Source organism: Choloepus didactylus, chromosome 21 (assembly GCF_015220235.1).
Source record: "Choloepus didactylus isolate mChoDid1 chromosome 21, mChoDid1.pri, whole genome shotgun sequence".
NCBI lineage: Eukaryota > Metazoa > Chordata > Mammalia > Pilosa > Megalonychidae > Choloepus > Choloepus didactylus.
In genome coordinates this window covers 15,999,383-16,023,944 of record NC_051327.1, presented here as the reverse complement: position 1 = coordinate 16,023,944, position 24,562 = coordinate 15,999,383, and the positions used below count along the sequence as shown (strand labels likewise).

General features: G+C 57.3%; 1 protein-coding gene across 5 annotated transcripts in view; it reads left to right on the top strand.

The window, feature by feature from the left end:
• The window catches only part of GTF2IRD1 (GTF2I repeat domain containing 1), a 110,853-nt gene that overhangs the window by 66,797 nt on the left and 19,494 nt on the right, over window positions 1–24,562 (top strand). For 3 of the 5 annotated variants that reach the window (XM_037814317.1, XM_037814315.1, XM_037814316.1), the window contains exons 16-23: window positions 358–423; window positions 2,367–2,550; window positions 6,792–6,841; window positions 7,048–7,104; window positions 8,509–8,592; window positions 12,792–12,975; window positions 13,559–13,587; window positions 14,242–14,364. In XM_037814317.1, the coding sequence (XP_037670245.1) occupies window positions 358–423; window positions 2,367–2,550; window positions 6,792–6,841; window positions 7,048–7,104; window positions 8,509–8,592; window positions 12,792–12,975; window positions 13,559–13,587; window positions 14,242–14,364 (777 nt within the window). The remainder of the gene's footprint in view (window positions 1–357; window positions 424–2,366; window positions 2,551–6,791; window positions 6,842–7,047; window positions 7,105–8,508; window positions 8,593–12,791; window positions 12,976–13,558; window positions 13,588–14,241; window positions 14,365–24,562) is intronic. The other 2 variants (XM_037814319.1, XM_037814318.1) reach the window with 1 other exon arrangement.

Sequence of the window (24,562 nt, the reverse complement as noted above, 5' to 3'; positions counted from 1 at the left end):
CTAGTATGCATCCACTAGTTAACAGTCATTTACCGAGCTGATCTTGAGTGGTGCTCACCTAGAAGGCCCACGGTCATTGCCAGCCCGAGGAACCTTCCAAATCTCCATTTGGGCTTGATGGTGCCCTCAGCCTGATTCATGGGCAGGTATCCAGCCCCAGGAACTGTGAACCTGTCCGGGGGTGCTGTTTCCGAGGAAATATAGGTTACCCACCTCCACCACTCCTGTCCTCCCCCCTTCCAAGGTCCTATCTCAGGGGTGTCCTTGGTTCCAGCAGAGCTGGGGTGCAAGCTGAGAAGCAGGGTGCTGCTGCCACTGGGGGGGGGGGCGCTCAGCAAACTGCGCTTTGCCTTCCAGACAGCCACAGTGACGCAATCCGACCCCTGCGGAAGCAGGTGGAGCTGCTCTTTAACACGCGATATGGTGAGCAGGGGGCTGGACAGGGTCCAGGGGCACCTTGTCCTCCCTGCAGCTGCCATGTGGGCCCCAGTGCCTTGATCCAGCTGCACCCTGCACAGGGACAAGGGGAAAGGGAGAAGGGAGGGGTTGGGGCCTGCCATTGGGGTGGAAGGCCCTGGGGGAGCTGCGGCCCAGCCCCTTCCTGGCCTGCTTAGGGGACTCTGCACCCCAAAGAATGCTGCCACTGAAACACTACACCCGGCCTCCTTGGCCACCACGCTCACACTCACGCACACACACTCCTGCATACATTCTCACTCATGCACACTTACTCTCATGCTCTCATGCATGCACTCACCCTCATGCACACTCACGTACTCATACTTGTGCACACACGCTTGTACACCTGCATTCTCATTCACACACATGCACCAACACCCATGCTTCTGCTTACACTGAGGTGCTCACTCTCACACTCCTGCATACATTCTCACTCATTCAGTCACACTCACTTCACACCTACACTTGTGCACTCTCACAGTCATGTATACTCAGCCTTACGCACACTCACTCATACTCATGCACACTCACAGCCTCATACTCATGTACCCAGCTTGTACGCCTGCACTCATTCTCACTCGTGCACACACACTCGTGCACACTCACTCTCACGATACTCACACATGCACCCACACCCATGCTCCTGCTTACACCGAGGTACTCTCTCACACTCCTGCATACATTCTCACTCACATACTGACACTCATGTCACACCTACACTCATGCACACTCACTCATACTCATGCATGCCCTCACACTCATGCACACATATGCACACTCATATACTCATACTGTGCACACACATTCATACTCCTACGTTCATTCTCACATGCACTCATGCACACATCCTCATAGTACTCATGCATGCACTCACACTCATGCACACATATGCACACTCATATACTCATACTGTGCACACACACATACTCCTGCGTTCATTGTCACTCACACACACTTGTGCACACATCCTCACAGTACTTACGCATGCACTCATTCTCATGCACACGCTCAGACATCCACTGATGCACTCACTTCACTCATTTACATTCTCGCACATTCACATCTGCACTCATGCACTCACACTCATGTGCACTCACACTCATGCACACACTTGGTCTCTTGCCTGCACACTCGCACTTGCACTCACAGTGCCTCCGCCTCAGGTGGAGAAGCCTCCGCTCCACTTTAGTCGTACCGATCCTCTGACCTCACAGACGCCAGCACTCAGGGTCCATCGAGAGGACTCGTAGTAAGCGCTTTCCCCCTCTAGAGTCCAGCAAAGAGGAAGGGGAGGTGGGGAAGGGGCTACTCTAGTTAAGAGTACGGCTTGCCAGGCACTGGGCTAGCTGCTTCCCTCGTGTTCTCTCCTCCCACCTCCCAAAACCCCCGTGTCCTAACGCCCGTTTTACAGATGAGGACACATGAGACCTGGGGAAGTGATATAGCTGGTCCAAGGCCCCTCGAGTCAGGAGTGGCAGAGCCTGGCCTGGACCAAGTTGTGCTCTTGGGTCACGCAGTGGGCTTTGGGAGCTATTCGTGGTCAGGGATCCCTCTGGAAGGCCCCACTGGCAGCACGGGGACAAGTGGGCTTGTGCGCAGCTGACACCAAATCTCACTAGATGCCCTGCCTCGGCGAGGGGGCGGTGGCCTGGCCGTGGACTTTGAGGGCACACCGACTTGGGTACCCATCCCCTTCTCTGCTGCTCTGTGGCCGTGAGACCTCAGACAAGTTGTCTCCCCTCTGAGCCACAGGCCCCTTCCTGCAGTCCAGGGGTAACAGGGCTCTTAGGAAGGCCAGGAGGGCTCACCCTAGTGCCGACTCTGAAAGGGCCCTGGCAGCCGCAGCCCCTGCACAGCGCTGGGGTGGGGTGGAGGCTTGTGGCCCTACAGCAGCCGTGTCTCTGCAGCCAAGGCCATTGGCATCTCGGAGCCCGTCAAGGTCCCTTACTCCAAGTTCCTGATGTACCCGGAGGAGCTGTTTGTGGTGGGGCTGCCTGAAGGCATCTCCCTCCGCAGGCCCAACTGCTTCGGGATTGCCAAGCTCCGGAAGATCCTGGAGGCCAGTGACAGCATCCAGTTTGTCATCAAGAGGTAAGGCCTGGCCAGGCCCCGAGGGGACGCCCCCAGGCTGGCCACCTCCCTCGTCAGATGGGCAAGGGGCTTTGGCTGCAGCCGGGCAGGCCTGAGGTCCCTGGAGGGCCGTCCCCATTTGCCCAGGTGTAGACTGGGAATCTGCCCACTTGGGCATTCTTGGGGCCAGGTGTGTTGCTGGCCTGGGACTGGGGGCTTCGGGGTGCTGCTGTGAGCTATGCCCCTTGGCCCTGAATTGGAAAAGCAGATGGAGGCCTTTCCAGGTCCTTTTTTGTCAGGGAGAACCCCGTGTATCTGCAGCTTATCCACCACCTGCCCAGTTCTGAGAAATGGTCCCCGGGGAGGAACGGGCAGACCTACCAGTTAAAAACAATCCCGAGGGTAGGGAATCTGGGATTAACCATTTCAAGCATTACAGATGTCTGTTGTGTGTTTGCTGCTTGCATGTGTTAGTGCAACTTTTTACAAATTTTTACTCAGTTTGGCTGAAAGGGGTGAAAAGGGAGGCTCGTAAGGCTTTGATCCCCAGGGGGTAAGTGGCCCCGCCACTGGGAGACCCACCGTGCACTTCCCACCCAGGGTGGCAGGCTGGGGAAGGGGTCTGCCCCATGGGGGCTCCTCTATGGGGGCCAGTTTGCCCAATAGAAGTGGAGGGTGGTCCTCGAGGAGGCACAAACACCGGATAATTTGTTCCTTCCCTCAACAAATACATGTTTTGCTCCCACCCCATGACAAACGGCCCTTGAGTCACTGACCTCACCAAATAAAACCACAATGTGCCGCCAGGTAATGATGAATCCTGAGAAGGAATATAATGTAGGATGAAGGGAACGAGGTGGCTGGGAGGACATCTGCTTAAGGAGGGGACCTTCCAGCAGAGACCTCTTGCCGTGAGCAGGCCAAGAGGGTGTGGCAAGCAGGGAGAGCAGCAGGCGCAAGGCCCAAGACGGGACGTTCTTGCACGTTTAAACAGGAGCAAGGTGGCAGGTGCGGCTGGTGCAGGGCCAGCGAAGGGGAGCGGTGAGGGTTGAGGCCCGGGAGACACCAGGGGCCGGGTCACACAGGGTCTTGGGGCAGCTTAAAGAGTTGGGATTTAAATTCAGCTTCATGGGAACCCACTGGAAGGTTTTGAGGAGGCTGCGACATGGTCTGGCCTATTGGTTTATTTTTTGATGATTATTCTCGCTGTGGGGTAGTGGGGGGCTGGTGGGGTGTGCAGGCAGGGGCAGAAGGGGAGGGCAAGGAGGCTTTCCTCTGGCTCCGGGGGGGAGAGGGCTGCATTTTTGTTGTTTGGATTCAAGCAAACTCTTGGACGATGTGGGCTGGCAGAGTTGTCTGATATATTGGATTTCGGGGGTGAGAGGAGGAGACCTCGGGCACCTGGGATAATGGGCAAGGCTGTTTTCTGAGATGAAGAAGATGCAGGTGGAGGGAGCCCGGAGCCCAGAGCCAGGTCTGGCCTCTGTTATGTTTTGAGGTGCCTGGACCTTCTGGGGGGTGGGAGTGGCCGGTAGAGGGTCAGACACACGGACCCCGTGCTCTGGGGAGTGGTCCGGGTGGAGAGCAGACATTGGGGGCCCTTGGCATTTCAGGGGGACTGAAAACATAAGCCGGAAGCACCTAGGCATCTCAAAGGTGGGCACCAAAACAACAGCAGATCCTCAAGAACGGACCTTTTTCATCATTTACCTGCAGGCACGGCTGCCATCTGGTTTCATGGGCATTTTTTAATGCCACTTGATACTTGGAAAGGGAGGCAGATTTGCCCAGTGGCTCCGTGCAGGCCTGCGGGACCGTCTGCAGGGTCCACGTCCCGGCCCCTCCTGTTGCTCCCCATGACCTTGGGCTGGTTGCTCGGGGTGTCACACCTTATGGGGTGACAAGGGACACGGCAAAATGGCCCATGTCAGAGGCTTAGCCCCATGCAGTAAGTGCTCCATCAAGAGGAGTTTTGATGTCGGTTTATTGAGGTTTAATTTACATACAGCACAGTTCACCCTCTTTAAAATGTACGGTTCTTTGAGTTTTGACACTTACCCAGCTGTGTACCCCCAGCCACAATGAAGACGCTCAGCAGCTCCTTCACCCCCAAAACCTCCCCGGGGCTCCTTTGTCAGCAGCCCCTCCCCGAGCCCCTGGCCACCACGGATCAATTTTTCCATCCCGGTCATTTTGCCCTTTCCAGAATGTCCTATAAATGGAGTCACACAGTTTGCAGCCTTTGTGTCTGGCTTCTTTCACTGAGTTTAATGCTTTGGAGATTCATCCTTGTTGGGGCCTGTATCAGGGTTTCATTACTGGGAAAACAAAAATCAATTTTTAAAGGTGAATTTAAGTCATTTTAAAATTTTTTTTGTTATTCCTCATTTTTAAAATCAGAAAAAAATATTGCTGGGAATGTTAGGTGAAAAGTAACCACGTGACTCATTAATCTTGCTTTTAAAAAGGATCAATCTTTGGTTTGATGAAAATGTTCTGGAATTAGACAGTGGTGAGGGTTGTACAACTTTGTGAAAACACTTGTGCCCTTTAAAGGGGTGACTTCTATGGTACGTAAGTGTATCTCAATAAAGCTGTGTTACATGTATATATGTTTTATTTTAACGATGAATCGGGACTGGCCAGTGCCCGGCCCACGTACCCTCCACCCGCTCCCTTTCACACCTGGGCAGACATCACTAATCAATCGAAGCACTTTCCACCGAACCTGAACTTGACCTCAGCATCAGCCATGACAAGTCGGGTAGACTTGGCACAAAATCAAATGAAACTTCCTAAATCCTTGATCAAAGAACATTCTTAACCCAAGTCCTTGAAGTTGAATGCCAAGTTTTCATTTTCTTGTGTGCATTCTTCTGGGAAGAGGGTCTCTTGCTTTCATCAAATGCTCAAAAGTTAAAATCCCTTAAGAAATGTGAAACAGCGGGTGGGAGGCTGAGGTCCCGAGAAGTCGTGGCTCTGTGTGATTCTGGGTGCCCTCTTCAGTGCACCGTCATCCAGCTGGAGGAGGCCCTTCTGGGGGGTGGGGCCTGGGTCTGTGACATACCTGGAGGTGCCGGGGAGGCCGGGTAGCCAGAGTGGGGCTGACGGGGTGATGGGGTGGGAGTGGGTCCAGCAGACGTGTCTCCTGAACGGTGTCGTGGAGGACCGGCCTGGAGCAGAGTTTGGTGTTGGGGGGTGTGTGTCTGTGGGAGAGGCTGCCTGTGGGGTGGCCCTGCGGTGGCAACAGAGGAGACCCCTGTGTGGGCGTGAAGCCAAAGGCCAGGCGACCTGTGGGTGAGGATTCGGGGCCTCTTCTGGCATCGGGGTGCCTGCTCCACATCTGGCACAGATCTGGGTTCAGAGGCTGGGGGTGGAGAAGGAGAGGCCTGGCCCTGCCTTCAACCGAAGAGTCTCCAGAGCTGAAAAAGGCCTCGGACCCTACCTGGTCCCCCTACAGCTTCCTCTCCCCTGTCCCGGATTCCTGGTGGGGAAACTGAGGCCCAGCAAGAGTCCCCCACAGTCCCTGACAGTTAGACACCGACTCCCTGGCTAGGGTGTTTTCTACTGTCCTGTGTTGCCTCTCCATCGTGGATTTGTGAGGCCCTCTCTCCTCAGTTTGAGCCAGGGAGGGGTTGTTATCCCCATTTCGGATGACACAGTTGAGGCCCAGAGGCGGCTCCCAGCTGACGTGGCTGCTGCGTGGAGAGAGGGAAGCCCAGCGGTTAGAGGCTCTGCTGTGTCAAGCTGTGTGGCACGAGCAGCGTCCTCTCCTGCCCTGGGCCTCCTCCTGCAGACAGGGAGATAGAAGCCCCACCTGCCCCACAGGACCTCACGAGGGTCCACTCCGTGGGGATTCAGAGTTGTTGGCAAAGCCAGGCCTGCTCCCTGGCGCTCTTGATTCCAAAAAAGAGCAGCGCTCAGCTCTGCAGTGTCTGCCCAACCCTTCAGACTGTCCCCTGCACCCCTGGGATCTTGCCAGGCCCCGGCTGCTTGTACATGTCAGATGCCTCCATGGACAGCCCCCTTACCCCGAGGCCTGGTGCTCAGGGCTTTGACCCTGGACGGTGGTGAGCCCTCTGCACCCTCAGGACTCACAGTGAGGGCACCAGCTCTTCCCAGGCTGGTCTTGCTCCCAGGGATGTGGGGGGCCCTGGGAGCCCACTGCACAGATGTGTAGACTGAGGCCCAGAGGGGAGGGCAACGCAGTCCCAGAGAGGGTCAGGGGGACCTCACTGACGGACGCTTGTGATGTCTTCCAGGCCCGAGCTGCTCACCGAGGGAGCCAAAGAGTCCGTCTCGGAAAGTCAAGGTACATGTGTGGGGAGGGGCAGGGGAGGGGTCCCAGGCCTCTGCCACCGCCCCCCCCTTCCTGCTTCCACCATCCTGGTCCCCCCACCTGCCCCCTGGCATTCCCCCACCTCCTTCCCTCCCACCCATTCCACCCCCTTGCCCGGGTCCCAGGAGCTGTCTCCTCACCTGGCTTCTCTCTCTCCCCACACCCCCCGCCAACTCCAGAGAGGGATTCTGGGGACCCACTCGCGGACGAGAGCCTGAAGAGACAGGGCTTTCAAGGTGAGCTCGCAGCTCAGGGACGGCCATGACCTTGACCTGGCTTGGGTTTGGAGGGTCGGGCTGGGATCGGGAGTTGCTGGCCTGTGACCTCAGGGCCTGCGGGTGCTGGAGTGAGCTGGGCCGGCCGCTGGGGCTCCCAGGGGGAGGCTCCGTGGGGAGTGGGGGGCAGAGGTGAGGAAGGCCGGGCGCAGCACCCAGGAATCCTGTCTGCCTCGCGTCTGGCCCTGTGAGGAGTCAGCCGAGCTCTGGGTGCCTTGAGATCAGAGAGGGAGATCTCCGGAGTAGGAGAACAGGGGCTGGGCCAAGAGAGCTGGGAGAAAGTGAGCATGGAAGGAGAGGAAGAGAGGGTGGGGAGAGCTTGGGTTGAGGCAGGGAGGGGTCTCAGGTCCTCAGGGGACGCAGCCAGGCCCCCAGGAGCCTTGTCTGAGCAGGGAGATGGGCAGCCCCAGGCAGCCCAGCTGAGAACAGCCTCCTGCATCCTCTCTCCCAGGAGCTAGGAGACATGGCTGCCAGGGATACCCCGAGAGTGGCTGATCTCCAGGGGGACCCTATGCAGTCACTGTGGCTCTGGCTCTGGGGAGAAAGTGGGGTCAGTGAGGTGGCAGGAGGGGCCAGCCCCTGGGGGCGGGGGACATGGAGCTCAAATCCCAGGGAGGGTGCTGCCCTGCCCCTCACTCCCTCCCAGGCCGCTGGGACTCTCTCTGATGGAGAGTCCATCTGTCACCCCACTTCTTGGCTCCTCACACCCAGCCCCCTGGCAGACTGGGGACCCCACCACAGTCCCCACACCACCCAGCAATCCCCACCCTCCCTCCCCACATGAAGCAGTGCCAAGCTGTTCATTCCTGAAGTCAGGCCTGTTGGAGACCCCCGTGGCACGTGGCTGGCACATGGGGGTCCCTGATATTGACACCCGCTGGGTGAGTGAGTGACGGTGGGAGCTGCCGGAATGGCCCCCCGCCTCCGTGGGAACAGCCCATCCCACACTCTCCCGCTGGGCCTCCCGGGCCTCTGAGCTCGCGTCACCCCCTCTGCCTCCTTCCTCCTCCAAACCCGTACCACCCCGACTTTAAAGAAACCCCTGCTCCACGCCTGCCTGTGGTGCCGGAACCTCCTCTTCTCCGTGGTGTCTCTCACCTCAGGGCTTGTTTATTGGTTTGTTCGTTTTCAAATGTCAGCAATTAATTTCCGACTCAGGGCTGTTGTCGCAACAGTGCGCGTCCTTCCGGAAAAACACACGTCTCTGTCAAGTGTTAGTCTGAAGGACTCTGAGGGCCCCACTCCAAAGATCTGTTAATTGCCAGAGAAGGAGTTTCCCTATAATTAGAAAATCATATTCCTTAAAAGTCACCAAGTGCCTTTTAATTTAACAGTCCAAATCCGTAATGGTCTCTTACTTTGCAGAAAATTACGATGCCCGATTGTCACGGATTGACATCGCCAACACGCTGAGGGAGCAGGTCCAGGATCTGTTCAATAAGAAATACGGTGAGCCATGGGGCGCCCGGTGCTTGCCGGGAGGAGCAGGAGGCCTCGCAGTCCTGTCTGCAATGACCTCTGGGGAAGCACAGTTCACTTGTTCGTCCGTTTGTGCATTCATTCATTCACAAACATTTCTTGAGCACCGACTGGTGTGCCAGGCCTGGCCCCAGGCATGAGGGATACAGCAGTGAATAAAATAGAGTCCCCACCCTCAGGTCTTTGTGGACCAGCGAGAAGACATTCATTCAGCTCCTGAACACAAAATCTAATAGACGATGAGGAATTTGCTGCATGCACTATGCAGGAAAAGAGCAGACTGCTCGAGAGAAAATAACCAGGGTGTTTATATTAGATGGGGGACCAGGGGAAGCCCCTTTGAAGCAGGAGCTGAAGGGTGGTAAGGAGTTATTCGAGCTAAGTGTGAGGAAAAGCATTCCAACTGAGGGAACAGCATGTACGGAGGCCCTGAGGATTGTTCTAAGAAGAGAAAGAAAGCAGAAGCCTGATGAGCAGTTGTGGGGGAGAAGAAGGGCCCTGCTGAGCTGCCAGGGAGGCAGGGTCTGATGATCCAGGCCTTGGAGGGAACTGCGGTGTTCCCGTTTGCTAATGCTGTCGTTCTGCAAAACACCAGAGATGGATTGGCTTTTATAAAGGGGGTTTATTTGGTTACAAAGTTACAGTGTTAAGGCCATAAAGTGTCCAAAGTAAGGCATCAACAATTGGGCACCTTCACTGAAGGACGGCCATTGGCGTCCGGAAAACCTCTGTTAGCTCGGAAGGCACGTGGCTGGCATCTGCTTGCTCCCAGGTTGTGTTTCCAAAATGGCATTCTCCAAAATGTTGCTCTTGGGGCATTTTGTCCTCTCTTAGCTGCAGCTTCTCTTCAAAATGTCACTCCCAGTTGCTCTGAGGTCCCTCTGTTTGTGATCTCTTTTTTATAGGACTCCAGTGAATCAACCAAGACCCACCCTAATGGGTGGGGCCACATTTCCATGGAAACATTCAATCAAGAGGTCACACCCCAATCAAAGGTGTCACTCACAGTTGGGTGGGTCACATCTCCATGGAAACAATCAGAAGGTTCCAACCTAATCAACACTAATACATCTGCCCCTAAGATTGCATTAAGGAATATGGCTTTTTCTGGGGGATGTACTATATACAAACCAATATGGGACTGAAATGGCAGGAGCCACTTTGCATTTGAAGGGCCCTCCTGGCTGCCGTCAGTGGAACGGATGGGAGCGGGGAGGCAGCTGTGGGTGCTGGGGGTCCTGCTAGGAGGAGAGGGCAGGGGTGCAGGTGAGAGTGGTGGTGGCCTGGGCAGGGTTGGCGGCCGTGGTGCTGGAGAAGGAGGAGCTGAGGAATGTCTTGGGGAGAATCTCAGCACTGAGTTGGCGGAGGGAGGAGGGAGGAGGTATGGAGGCATCCAGGTTGAGTCCAAGTTTCTGGCTTAGCGAAGACAAGCTAGGACCACTTCAGAAGCTTTTTGGTCTCAAGTTAACAAAAACCTCAACCTGACTTTGACAATAAAAGGGGCTGATTGGCTCGTGTTTTAATCTCCATGACTGCAGAACAGATCACCCCGAGACTCAGTGGCCAAAAATGGCAGTAATCATTTATCACCTGTGGTTTCGGTGGGGCAGGGGTGTAGGGGCAGCTCGGCCAGGTGGTTCTTGCTCGGGATCTCTCCTGAGGTTACAGTCGGAAGGCGGCTGAAGCTGGTGTCATCTCGGCGGCTTCCTCACTCCCATGCCTGACCCCGGGCTGGGGAAGTTGCAGGGCCCCCTCTGGCATCTCTATCCCTGTGTGATCTCTCCACGTGGCCTCTGCAGCATGGCCGGATTTCCTCCGTGTTAGCACATGTCCCAAGAGAGACAGAGAGCCAGGTGGAGGCAGGTGGCCTTTAATGGCCCAGCCTCGAAGCCGTGCAGTATCACATCCAGCACCAAGCCGAGGCTTTTATAAAGGCCGTCCCAGGTTCAAGGGGAAGGATGGGAGTACACCGATGCAGTTGTCTTTGGACAGTATGATCTGCTACAGCTTGGGAAGTCCGGCAGTAGGGCGGCCTTCAGGGTCAGCTGGATCCAGCAGCTCAGGGATGTCGTTGGTTTCTGTTTCCAAGGCTGGCTTTGCTAGCAGCATAGCCTTAGCAGGTGCAGGTCTCCCAGCTGTATGCTCTCCTTGTTTCTCATTGGTCCTCATCGAGTCACATGTCCATGCCTTATCCAATCCCTGGGGCAGGGAAATGCTGCATACTCATTGGCTTAGACCTGGGTTACCTGAACCTGTCACCCTGACGAGGGGGAGGGCATTTCCCAGGCTGAAGAAGGGGCCGAGCCTACAGCCTACAGTTTGGGGTGGACACCCAAGACTGAGCCGGGAAGGGCAGGGCAGCACCCTCACCGGGGAGGAAAGTGTGAAGGGAGAATATGAGGGGTTCCATTTTGGACGTGTTGAGTTTGAGGGGTGAGTGGAGGTGACCCAGAGACAGTTGAATGTACAAGAGGGTGTCTGGATTTGGACATAAACATTTCAGAGGAGTTGGCCCCAGAGGTGAAATATAAACCCACGGGAGGAGGAGACACCCGGGGGAAGGCAGAGAGGACAGGGACGAGAGCCCAGACTGAAGGCCTAGGTGCCCCAGGGTTTAGAGATTGTGTCAAGGAGAAGTGGTGGCCAGAAAAAGGGGGACCCCAGGAGAGTGGGGGGTCATGGACACCAAGGCAAGGGCAGTCAAGAAGGGGAGTGGTCGTCTGTGTCAGATTTTGCCAAAAGAATTGTAGTCATCTACTGGATTCAACAACATGGAGACTACAGGCTGTTGCAACACATATGCAGTTCTGGAAAAGTGAAGAGGTGAAAATGGCCATTTTTTCCTTTAAGATTCATGAGTATAACTTTTCATTTCTGTATGATTTGTTTAATTTCAAAAAGGATCTTTCTGTAATAGCATATAAACTAGTCAGCCACAAATTTGGAATAAAGAGTTTAAAAGAGGCTGGAAATCCATAGAGACAAAGTAGATTAGAGATTAGTGGTTGCCAGGGATGGAGAAGGAGAACGGGGAGCGACTGCTTGTAAGTATGGGGTTCCTTTGGGGATGGTGAAAATATTCTGGAATTAGATGGTGGTGATGATGGCACCACCTCGTGAATATAGTAAAAGCCCCTGACTTGCGCATTTCAAAATGATGAATTCTATGGTATGTGAATTTTATCTCGATTTTAAAAAGCTGGAGCAATGCCATAAAACCATGGGTGAAGTGAAAACTCAAAAATTCTATACTTGCTAGAGCTAGGTACAAATCCAGCTATTGAGTTTCCTGGGAGCCAGAGCAAAAAGAGAAACAAGGGTAGTTACAGAATTCCCAGTGTCAGATAAAAACTAGCTCCTTGCACAGAAAAGTTTGGTTGTTCCCCTTGAGTGCTGAGACCTGCAGAAATTTCTGCCATTTCTCTTCATAAATCAGCATCTGCGATGCTGGGGAGGCCATTCTTAGCCAGCGTTTCAGGGTGCAGCAGTGAGCTCCAGCCGGCTGCTTCTTACAGATACATTCATCTTTCTGTCTGAGAGAGGTTGGCTTGGGGCAGAACTCCGGACGTGGTCAGCCTCACAGCGTCCAGGGCTGCACCTGTGCCCCTGTCCCCAAAGGCAGGAATTTTTGGCAGACTGGGTGGCCCTTCAGAGTGGGGCTTGGCTGCGAACTGGTCAGCGGTGGCCACTGCTCCCCAGGATGGCCCCAGGGAGGGGCCAGGTCAGCTGTGAGACAGGGCCGTCACCTCAGCATCTGGGCAGCATCCAGGCTGGCCTTGGACTCCCAAGTGGCATCTGCCCTCTCAGGCCCAACCGGTCCTGAGCCAGGGAGAGGCAGAGCACATGGGGCTGGTGGGGTCGGGCGTTGGAGAGGAGAGCCGGCCGTGCCTACCAGGTACCCATCCCCAAGAAGGGCTTTCAGATCTCACTCGTAGCAACGCGTTCCCTGCCCGCTCACCAGCCCTGCTCTGGCACGGACTTGCACCCCCAAGCTCCCCAGAGCCACCCCAATTCAGCACCCTGCACCCCCAAGCCTCCACCAAGTGGGCCCTTCACGCTGCTGCCCGGCTCCCCTGTGCACATGGGGACCTCACACCTGCAGCCTGTCACACACCCACAGGCCTCCAGCACCCGCGCCCCTGGCAGGACTGCACCCCTCTCGTCCGCAGGGGAGGCCTTGGGCATCAAGTACCCCGTCCAGGTCCCCTACAAGCGGATCAAGAGTAACCCCGGCTCCGTCATCATCGAGGGGCTGCCCCCAGGAATCCCGTTCCGAAAACCCTGTACCTTCGGCTCCCAGAACCTGGAGAGGATCCTTGCAGTGGCCGACAGGATCAAGTTCACGGTCACCAGGTACTCGGGGACACGGAGTGGGGCTGGCCCCAGCACATCCTCAGCCTCTCCCTAGGTCCAGCCTTGGTCCCACCCTTCCAGCTGGAACAGGTGGCTGTCCCAGCGCTCTCCTGTGTCCTGGGTGGGAGGCAGCGGGGAGTAGGGACAGGGAGGGTCTGCTGGCCAGCCAGGTTGCAGGGAGCCCTACAAAGGTGAGACCACATGTCATCGTAATAGCTACCCCCTAATCACGGCCACAGCAAGGTGGCCTCTGGGGACACCTGCAACCTGTCTGGCAGCTCCTGCCCTCTGCACTCCCAGCACCCCGTAGGGGGGCGTTAGGCCCGTCTCTGGGAGGAGGGAACCCAGACACATGATTTGTGCAGGGACACAGGCAGCTCAGAGCCTGGTCACCCTCCTGCCCATTCCCCGGACGGCTTGTGAAGCGCAAATTACGATCCAGTAGGTCTGAGGGGGCCCCAGACACGAGGCTGATGCCACTGGCTCATGGCCACACCGTAACGGGAACTGAGCCATGCACCACAGGGCAGCTGCCCAACCCTCCAGGCCCGTTCTCTTGACGCCCCATCTGCTTCTCTTCTAGGCCTTTCCAAGGACTCATCCCAAAGCCCGGTAAGAGGCACTGGCTGTGGGCGGGAATGAGGGGTGGGGGGCACGCTTGACAAGGGGGTCTGGCTGCGGCACTGGGGCCCAGGAACTGGGGCATAGCTGACTTTGGGGCTCAGGTTCTGGGGCCCGGGGACCAGGAGCTGTTCTCTGTTGCTGGGGAGCCAGGCCCCTGCCCTCCTACCTTACCTGGGCACCTGCCTCAGCCGGGAGGAGGAAGGTCAAGCTGGAGTCTGGCCCCGGATCCTGGGGCAGAGCAAGGGATGGAGGGCAGCCCTGGTGACGTGGCAGCTGCTCCAACAGGGCTTAGGAGAGAGGGACCAGGCCAGGCCAGTGCCCCCCACCCTCCTGAGAAAGTGGGCCGGGTTGGCCTTCGTGAATGGACAAGGTTGATGGCAGGTGGGATCTAACCCCAGGCAGTGCCCACTTAAGGACCCACGAGCTTGGGTAAGATGTGAGGGGCACTTCCCACATCCCACGATGAGATGTGAAGATAAGAAGGAAAACGCCTCTGCCGACCCCCCTCCGGGGCCTCTCCTTCCATCCCCTGCATGGATTGCGTCCTGGCCTTCCCAACCCCAGAAAGAGCAAAGGCTGTCGCTGGGGGTGGCGTGGGTGGCTGGGGCAGAAGCTGCATACGCCTGACCCCTTGACCCCCAGAGCCTGTGTATGGAGAGATGGGAGCCCTGCAGCCTCGGCCCCTGCCCCGTCCCCACCCCAGGAGATGCTGCCGCCGGCCTGGCGGGAAGGCCAGGGAGACCACACCGAGGGTGCTGGGAACCGGTGAGCATTTGGGGCCATGCCCTGAGCTGGGAGCCTGCAGTCCAGGAATCTGATTTCAGTCAGGCCCTCAGCCCCCAGGAGCTGGCAGCACTCACTATGCCCAGCCGGGCTTGGCGGGGTTCTGGAGAAGGGGCCAAAGGCCATCGAATCGGAGGTGGCAGACCTGGTCTGGTGTGCAAAACTTACCGAGGGGTGTGGTCACGAGGCAGCTGCTGTCGGGCTGCAGGGGACCCCCCCACCCCGAGGAGAGGGAGCCGGGGAGCCAGGGCTGGGTTTGCTGGAGGAAGGTCAGCTGCGGGTGGATTCTGGAAGCCAGAGGGGAGAGCGGCGGCATTCCCAGTCGTTCAGCAGCGTGCTCAGGTCTGCGGCTCACTTAACCCCAAAGGTGTTTTCCAAGTTCTCAGAGGGGTGGAAAGCAGTGGGACGGTGTCAGCAAGGTGGGGCTGATGGAAGCAGGTATAGCAGCAGGTTATGGGGTGGCCCCGGCAGCAAGCTTGCTGAGAGATTATTGGGGTCAGGCCCCGCACGAATACGTAACATGGATTCATTTCATAAGTACTTCCAGGGGTCCTGGTAGGGCCAACACCATGCTGGGCACAGGGGTTACAGCCGGGAACAGATGGAGGAGATGTCTGCTAGGACTCGATTTACGGAGAGGGATTTGGGGCAAAGCGTTCAAGCGATGTGCTCAGCACCACGCAGCTCGCAGGGGACCCACGTCCTTAAGTGGCTCCAGGGCTCCTGGGGCAGGCCAGAGTGGGATGCCCGCAGCGGAGGTGAGAGCTTCCCCAGGAGGCCAGTGCAGACGGCAAGGACAGGGCAGGGGAACGTGTGCCTGTGTTCTCACGAGACCAGAACCCCCTTTCCGTTGGCCGTGGCAACCAGGACGTACCTTTCTTGGTGCCGCCCGTGGCTCCTGGCCCATCCTGGCTCTATGATGGGATGGCCGGCTCCTCCGTCCACTTGCCTCGCTCTAGCCCCTGGTGGGCAGCCCGTGGCCCCAGCTCTCCCTACCGCGTTGCAGAGCCCCTGCCCCCCGTCTGTGGTTTCAGGCCTGTCTGGCTCCAGACTCCAGCACTGAGTGCCCCAGCGTCAGGTTCCAGCCACAGGCCTACCCCGGCCCCAGGTTTCTGCCCAAGCTGGGCATCAGTGCAGGGCAGTATTGGTCCGTCCCCCTGAGTGGCAGGAGGACGGAGAGGCTGTCTGCCGGCTTTCCCCTGCAGCCCCTGTTCTCCCCAGCTTCTCTTTCAAGTCCCACGGAGACGTGACAGTACAACTGGACCGCATGCGCGTGCACGTTTTAAAACGGGTTTGCAGAGTGGGAAAGGAATTGTCACTGATGACAGCCACTGTGTGCCAGGCTTTGCAATGTCACCTTTTTACTGTCCCCATTTTTATGGATAAAACTGAGGGAACTTGGGTGACTTGCCTGCGATGCCCCCACCTGAGAGAAGGAGCGGTTGGCTCCTGGCAGCTGCTGCCTGTCTCCATTGGGAGGCCCAGGGACTGGGGCAGCATGTAATTCAGGGGAAACGGTAGAATTTTGGACTTTGGGGAGAAACGCGGGGGCGGGCAGAGGGTGAGCTTGGCCTCCCTCGTGGCAGATCACAGAGCCCCTGGGCCCGTCCTGGGGTGACCTCTTCCACCAACCAGGGCTTGCCATCCAGCCAGGGGCTCATTTTGCTGTTCGAACAACCATTGCCCTGGTGGGGTGTGCCTGTCCTGTGGTCTCTGCCTTCTCCCCACCCACCCAGCAGCCTTCCGTTTGGCTCCTCCGTGTGTGCAGAGAGCCCTTGAAAATGGTTTTCCTGCCGACATGGTGTGGCAGAGGGATGGCGGGCTGCCTGGAGGAGGTGGGAAAGTGCCCTGGCCCTAGCTCTTGGGCCTGGAATAGCTGGCACCTCTCCCAGCCTTGGCGCCTGCAGGCCTCACATCAACCTGGAGGTCCCAGGGCAACTTCATGCTCACTCCTACCACTTGTCATGCTGGGCTGGGAAGGCCTGCAGGCCTGCAGGGCCCTCTGAGGGTTCACCAGAGGTTATTCAGTGCTGCTCCTGCCCCAGAAAGAACCATTCCAAGTCATCTGGCAGACAGTCCCTGAGACCTGGCACGGGCCAGGGCCTGGGCTCTTGAGTCAGTTGGCGCAGGAGCTCGGGTCTGCTGGGGGAGATGGAGCCAGTAGCAGGAACCTGCAAGCTGGAGGAAGCGGGGCCAGGCCTGTGGCAAATAATCTGCTTTGGGGTATAGCTCGGAGGCACACGTACACCTGGGAAAACACAGGCTTTGTGCTCATACAGACCTGGCTTCAAATCCTTGCATCCCCTCTTACTAGCCGTGAGACCTTGAGCTTGTCGTTTTACATCTCTGAGCTCCATTTCCTCACCTGAAAATGGAGATGGGACACCTAGTAGGAGTCCTGGAAGAGTGTTTTCCCCTCCTGCCGGGAGCTTTCGTTCTGTTGCTTGAGTGGTGTTTGTGGAGGCCTCAGTGCTGTGATGGGACTTGCTCACCAGTGGGGGTGGCGGTTATTACTACCCGGGCTCTGGAAGGCTTCTCGGAGGAGGTGGCATTGAGCTGGGTGTTGGAGGTGAGTAGGATTGTGCGTGGCGCTGAGAAAGGGGGTGGAGGTGGCCGGGCTGGGAGGCTGCCATGCGTCCTTCCATAGAGGCAGGGCTTTATTCTGGGCACAGGGGACACTTATAAAGACTTTCCTTTGTTCTTTTACTTTCGTTCTCTTCTAAAAATATCTAATGGACCTTGTTTAAATCTGAAAACTCAGAAGTGCAACATATGTAAACTTGGTTTTTTATTCTAAAATTGAACTGAATTCTTACCAAAAGCCCTGTTGATTAGTGACATGAACTTCATCTGACTCCATTTAGGTTCTCCCTTTTCCCTGGGATCGTGTCTGAGTTCCAGAAGGACCCATAGTGCCAAGAAGTTGGGAGGAGGGCCCCATGGGGCCTTGAATACCTTGTGTCCACATGGGTACCCCCCAGACACCCACAGGGCTTAGGGCCTGAGCAGATCCATGTTGGAGGAAACCCAAGTCCGTGCAGTCACGGTTGCACCAGGGTTTGGGGGCCAAAGCTGGCGGTGGCAGGGAGGTGGCTGCAGCACCCAGGCAGGAGGTGCTCAGAGGAGAAGGGAGGGCTCAAGGGGGCTCCTAGGGACCTGGGGCGGGGAGTGGGTGCTTTTGAGCTCGGCTCCGAGATTTTCTAGGTTATTCATCGAAGGCCCCCATGGAAGCCTCTCCTAACAGAAAAAGGTGAATTATTCCAAAGAAGGAGATTGTGCTCTGAAGATAAATCTTTCTTTAAATTTGGGGCCCTCACAACATGGCCCAGAACTGTGGGCTGGCCCAGAATTCGGGCGAGAGTACAGCAGTTCCCAGGCTGATGTTGTTCTGGGTCAAAAGAGATGACACGAGAGGGTCCTCAGTTTTGTCCCATGTGGGTACAGCATACCGGCCCTCAGGGCCTCAGTTTCCCCCTGTTGTTTGGTGGCCCTTCCTGTTGCAGCATCTACTCTCTGAGGCCAGAAGGAGGACAGACAGCTGGCTGGAGGGAAAGAAGGACTGGACAGAGCCTCCTTGGAGGGAAGGTGGCTTCCTGGCCTCCAGTGAGCGGCTCCAGAGAGGAGAGAACAGGAGCTGGCAGCTGGGGGCCTCCTGGGATTCTGGGGGTGGGAGGGTGCTATGAGCAGCCATGCCTGCTGGGAGGCTCCGGGGCTGCAGAGAGGAGGTGGGCCAGCCCCCCACTTGCACCAGATGGGCTCCCACACTGCCTTCCAGGGGCTCAGGCAACCCAGGCTCAGGCGAGCATGGCCAAGGAGAGTCAGGCCGTGGGGAGCTGCTTGCATAGCCAGGTTGCCCCCCCACCTCTCCCACCTGCCTGGAGAGGCACTGAGTTAAATTAGGGAGACTGGGGCAGGGGCCAGAGAGCTCTAGATCAGTCCAGGGGCTGGAGAAGCAGGCAGCTGGGGACAGCACCGGGCATCTCTGCTCTCAGAGCCCAGGACATCAGTGTGCAGTAAAGATCACAGGTCATCGGGCACCTGCAGGCAAGAGGGCATGGCAGGGCCACTGTGCCCTGAGAAGGGCCCCGGTGAGCCTGGTGTCGTCCTCTATGCTCTCGGCAGCTCCAGGGTCAAGGTGGAGGACTCCCCAAAACCAGACAGTAAAAGGGGCTGCTCGGGTTATGTTGGGAAGAAACAGCTGGTGGTGACTGTGGAAGGAGAGCTTCTGCCCAGGTAGCCGTAGAACATTCTAGAAGGTCATAAAAGCCTACGAGAAACAATATATGCCCATTGTGGAAATTTGGAAAATACAGAAATCCAACTGCCCAGATAGCTGTTAATGTTTATGAAGATACATTTCTTACAGATTTTTTCCTCCAAGCCTGTTTTACTTCTCACTGTTGCTCTTTATATAAATTTCACACACACTTAATCTTGAAGCATAAGCATTTTTTGCTGTGTCTTTCACAACATTTTATAACATTCCCTCATCAGGATGTTACAGTTACATAACTGTCCTGACCCTGATGGTGAAAATCTGGGCAGCCTCTCATGTCCACACTGTGCTTATAATCTGCCCACTCACATATTAATACGTGTAATCTCTGCTAAGAGCCATCTTACAGGTGGAAACTTAGGCTCAGAGAGGTTAAAGAACTGCTCAAAGTCACACAGCAAGTAGCTGAGATCGGAACCCAGGACCCCAGATCCCTCGCTCTATACCAGCCAGGCCTTGGTGTCTGCCCAGCTGTCAATCATGTCCTGGCCCTCTTGCCCCTCCCCCGCTGGATCTTTTGCACACACTGGGCTCCTCTTTGCTGCCCCCTGCTGGTTGCCAGTAACTATAACACTGGTCCTGCCTGTGTAACCCTTTAGATTCACAATTAACCCTTAGAGTTCATTTGTACCTCAAAAATTACATTGAGTGCCTAATCAATGCCTGGCGAGATGCTGGAAATAGAAACTAGACCAAAATGCCTGCCCTCGTGGTGCTTATATTCCAGTGGGAGTGACCAATAAATAAGATATTAGCGGTAAGTGCTAAGGAAATAAATATAACAGGATACGGAGACAGGGCAATGGGGAGGACGGTTTCAGGTAGTCTGCTGGGAAACGTGGGATATGAGTTAAGGGCCAGAGCCCCGTAGAGATCCCTGTGGAGGAGTCAGCCCGTCCAAAGGCCCCGAGGCAGCAGCCGGTGTGTTCCGGGAGCATCAGAAGGCCAGTGTGGCTGGAGCAGAGCAGTGAGGGGATGAACACAAGGAACTCGGGATCAGGAGTAAGGGTGGATCATTTGGGTTCTGTTTGGGGGCGGCTGAAGGGTTTTCAGCAGAGAGATGTGATGTCACTGTCATTTAATGGCTAAGGGATCGGGGAGGCCGGGAGCCCATCTGGAGCGGAATTGTGGCTGTGGTCCCCCGGAGAGATGGTGGTAGCTGCTAGCACCCACATGGAGTCATCGAGGGGATGGGAAACAGTGGATTCTGGGTGTGCGCATGTGTGTATTTCCCAGTTTCAAAGTAAGTGTTTGATTGGAGTATTAACATCAACTCAAAAAGTGTGCTTCTTGGTAAATTTTCACTGAGTCAGCACTTCCAAGAAATCTGCATCCAAATCAAGCCGCGGAGCATGACTGGCCCCCCAGAAGATGCCCTTGGGCACCTTTGCAGCCCCTCCCCCCCAAAAGTAATTATGTCCTGATGTCTACACCATAGATTAGTTGTGCTCTTTGAACTTCATATGCACGCAGTCGTATCTGGACATGTTTTGAAAGTAGGGCCAGCGGTAGTGGGTGTGGGCATGTGAGAAGGAAAGGGGTGGGGGTGGCCCCAAGATTCTATGCTGAGCGGCTGGAGGGCCGGGGTGCCCATGAACCACAGTGGGGAGCCCTGGGCAGCTGGGGTCAGGAGCTGAGTGGGGGCAGGTCGAGTTCAAGGTACGGGGGAGACATGCAGGTGGACAAATGGGACAGGCAGTTAGGGATGCAAATCAGGGAGAGGTCCCCCAGGAAACTGGCTGGTGGGTCCAAGGAGGAGCCCTGGGGGGAGAATGAGGAGGAGACAGGAGGAAGCCCGAGGGTGAGGAAACTTGAAGAAGGAGCGTCCTCAGCTGGGCCCCGGGACCGTGGGGTGAGCCACCCGGAGGTCACGGTGGCCTAGTTGGGAGCAGTTCCAGGGAGCTCTGGGGACCTGAGAGAAGAGAAATGAACTTGCCAAGTATAGATCAGCCTTGAAAGGGAGGAGAGAGGCTTTCAGGTGGGCAGAGTAGCGGCCTGATTTCAGGCAGTCGGACCTGATTCAATAGAGAAAGGAGTGATGCCAGCGGGAAGTTGGGGGGCGTCTGAGCGGTGCAGAAACAGGGTCGGCAGGAGAGGGGGTGCTGAGAGCTTGTGCGAGATTCCCTCTGCCTGCTCCCCTTTTCTCGGGGTCAGGGAGAGGGTGATGACTGGGGATGAAGGGTTGTTGGAATCAAAAGGAGGGCTGGAAAAATGGGAAGGGACAGCAGGACATGGAGACCTTGGAGGGGTCATCGGCACTGCCGATGACGGAGAGGATTAGGACGTGACTTTGGGAGCTGGTGGCTAGGTCAGAGGGAGGACAAGGGCTTAGAAGGGTCTGCATGCAGTTTGAAGCCCCCTCAAGAAATAAGATGGGAGCAGTGCTGGTGTCCGCGGCCTGAGCTGAGGTCTCTCTGGAGTGGCCTGAGTCACTGCCACCCTTGGGAGAACCTGCTCCCCGCAGCAGGCCACCTGCATCTGAGCATCCGGAAAGCTCTGGGGCAGCCACCATTCCCCAGGCAGAGAAAGGAGCAGCACCTGAGACGGTCTGGGGACGTGAAATGATCGTCCCAGGCCTTGCCAAATGCCCGCTGTGCTGCGGCTGATCACACGGCCTCATGGGATCCTCACAACGCGTGGTGAGGCCGAGGCTGTCGCCATCCTCGGTTTACAGCTGAGCACGCTGAGGCCGGAGGAGGCCAAGTCAGGGTTAGCGCCAGGCGGAAAGTCATACCCGGTCTGTGCCGTTCTGGAGCCCACGCAAGAGGTGGCCGGGGGGTGCTGGGCCGTGAGAGGGAGCGGGTGCCGAGAGAACCAGGCCAGGGTCACAGGGACCCTCGATCCAAACTTGAACTTGACCCTCTGCCCTTGGGGGTTTGTTCATTCAAAGAAAGTACATGCTCAGAGCTGGGTGGTCTTAGGTTGCTATGGTAACCACACTCCACCCACCAGAAGGATTGGAGAAGGCGACTGTGGGCAGAGAGGCCAGGGGCACTGAGGCTGAGCCCGGGCAGTGGCGGGTGGGAGGTGGGAGGGGGCAGAGGGTGGGTGGCAGCATCCTTTCCCGAGGCTGCGGCTGAGTGGGGGCCATGAGACATCCAGGTACAGGTGTGCATTGGCCAGACCCACGTGGTGCTTCGAGCAGGGGGGTGATGAGGAGGCTGGGAGCCACTTGTGTGAAGGCAAAAGGCAAGAAGAGCAGTGAGGAAAGGAGGTGGAAGGATTCATGGGTGGCAAGAGCAGTCCGGGAGCACCAAGACAGCTATTAGAGTCCTTCTGGGCAACCCCAGAGGGATCGAGGAAATAAAGAATATTCCAGAACTGCTGGAAAAGAACAGTGTTAAAAAAGTAGAGTGAGCCACCGTGCAAGGTAGTGAGCTCCCCATGGTTGGAGGCATTTGAGCAGAGGCCGGTTACCACAGGACGAGCTGCGGGCAGGGATCTGGAACCACCGGAGGGAAACCACAGGCCCGGGTGTGGCTGGCACGGGGCTGTACGGGGAGGAGGGGAGGCGGGAGCTCGGCCTCGACGGTAGGGAAGGGTCTCCCACCAAATACTCTTCCTCTCTGCTGCTGCTCAGCTGCAAAGCTCCCCCCAACACCCCCTCTCCAGGGTTGGGAGACTAAAGAGTAACCACAAATAAAGCATATTTTTGGCGCACATTGACAGGCAGCTGCCCTGCCCCAGCCTCCCTCAAGGGCAAACACAAGAGAATTCCCAGGACCCAGGCCCGCCTTCCCGTCCTTTTGGTTCTCCTTCAACCCCAGGAGTGCTGCCCCCTGCCAGCTCGAGGGAACTTGGAGGCAGTAGCCAGAGCCCCGAGGCGGACCCCTCCCCAGGGGCACAGGGACAAGAGCAGAGCTGCCGGCTCCCTGGTGAGTCCGGCCAGTCAGGTTTTGCCTGCCGGGGCCTCTGTTTGCTCCTTCCTTGTAAAGTGGGAAGAACGGTGCCCACCACGTCCGCCTGCCCCGGAGCCCTCCTGGGGCGCACGGCTGAGGCAGGGAGGGAGGAGGAGCCTGTGGCGAGTGGCGAGGCGGCCAGGACGGACCCCAGTGGGCTTTGCGGCCTGGGCAAGCTCCTCCACTGACCATCCCCATGGCCGAGGAGCCCGAGCGTGCCCGCAGGCCGGGCCTGGATTCTTAGTGGCCCCACAGCGTCCTCTAGGAAGGCCACACACGGGTGGCGGGTGACCCCATAAATGCTCTGGTTTTAATGTAGGGAAACACGTTAAACTACACACTGCTGAGGAAGATGGCTAATCCCGTGGCTCTTACCTCGTACCCCGTGGCATCGACCGAAGTCCAGGTTGAGATGCTCCGCCGTGGGCAGAGGGGGCCTGCCGGGCGGGAGCCGGGATCCCCTTTCCTGGGGTGCAAATTGCTCACCATTCACCCCTTCGGGCCCTGCTAGGCCTCTCTCCTCTGTTGGCCTCTTGGGGATCCCAGCAGAGGGCATTTGGGGTATTAAACACTGGCAGGGGCAAGAACCTGTTCCCTTCTGCTGCCTCAGGGACCCCCACTTCCAGACGTGTGATCTTGGATAAGTTATTCTCTCTGGGCCTCCGTCTGCTCAAGAGTTAAAGTGGGCAGGGACACCCACTTTGGGGGCTGACAGGAGCCCCCCCACACACACGGTGCCCAGCCCTCAGCCTGGCACAGCACACCCCTGGGTGCAGCTACCCTGACTCCTCCCCGAGGGCCATCTCCTGGTCCCCAGTCACACTTGCGCTGGCTCCTTGGGCCCCGTTGCCCCACCCCTCTCGCCCTTCTCCCACCCCCTCTCCACCCTTCCAACGCTGACACGCACTTGAGAGCTTCAAAATAAAACCATCCTTTCTCAGATTTCTCAAAGATAACCACAATCCCAGTGCCAGCCACATGTTATTTCTCCACTTAATTATCTCTGCTTGTCTTTGTTAATTAGGCTCCAGTCGGAGTCTTCCTTCTGCCTTCCCGGGAAGGGCTAGCATCTGCTGGGCGGGCCCAGAGGCCGCTCCTTGCTCTCCTGCTGCCAGGCCCAGGGTTGGCAGACCGCCTCCTTTCTTTCTAGGTGGCAGAATGGGGGGCAGCCCTATGGGGAGCTGGGGAGGCCCTGCCCCTCTTCCTGCCCAGCGAGGCCTCCGCTGGGGTCCTTGCAGCCCCTCTGTCCTGTGTTGGGGACGGGTGGTCCCAAGGCCCACCCTCCTGCCCAGCCACATCAGGGAAGGGACCCTCAGGGTCCCAGCGGGTGCTAGGAAGGGCTCCAGGGGCCCCAGAAGGGAGCAGGAGGGGAAACACCTTCCCCAGCTGGGACCACCCAAGCTGACGGAAACAGCCAATGCCTTTTTTGGGCTCCACCTGCCAAGCAGAAGCTCTCCTAGCTGATCAATGTGCCTTGGAGTGGAGGGGGAGTGGGGAGGGGGGTCCCTGTTGGGCTCTTTGCACCCCTGAGAGAAGGGTCTGGTGACTGCCTCCCCGGCCTGGAGGAGGGTCAGGGAGAGGCCCCAGCAGGGTGTTGGGGGCCCAGGTGTGTTCACAGGCCCTGCGAGTCCTGGTGCCTTAGTGCTGGTGGGAACAGAGAGGAAACAGACAAGGAGCGCCGTGCAGGGTGGTTTCGACGTGAGTGGTCCCGAGAGGCAGGGAAGCAGGTGCGGGGGTCGGGTCTGCTTTGAGTACAGACCTGAAGGGGGTGGGGGCGGGGAAGAGCATTGCCACAGAGGGAACAGCAGCTGCGAAGGCCCTGGGGCAATGTGCCAGGGCATCAGCAGGAGGAGTTGAGAGACGGGGGCCCGTGAGGGCCTCGACTTTTGTTCTGAATGAGACGGGAGCCAGGGCAGGGTCTGGGCAGAGGAGGGACAGGATCTAGCGTGGGTTCCCTCTGGCTGCTGAGTTGAAAAGAAATGAGAGTGGGGACGGGGCGAGGTGT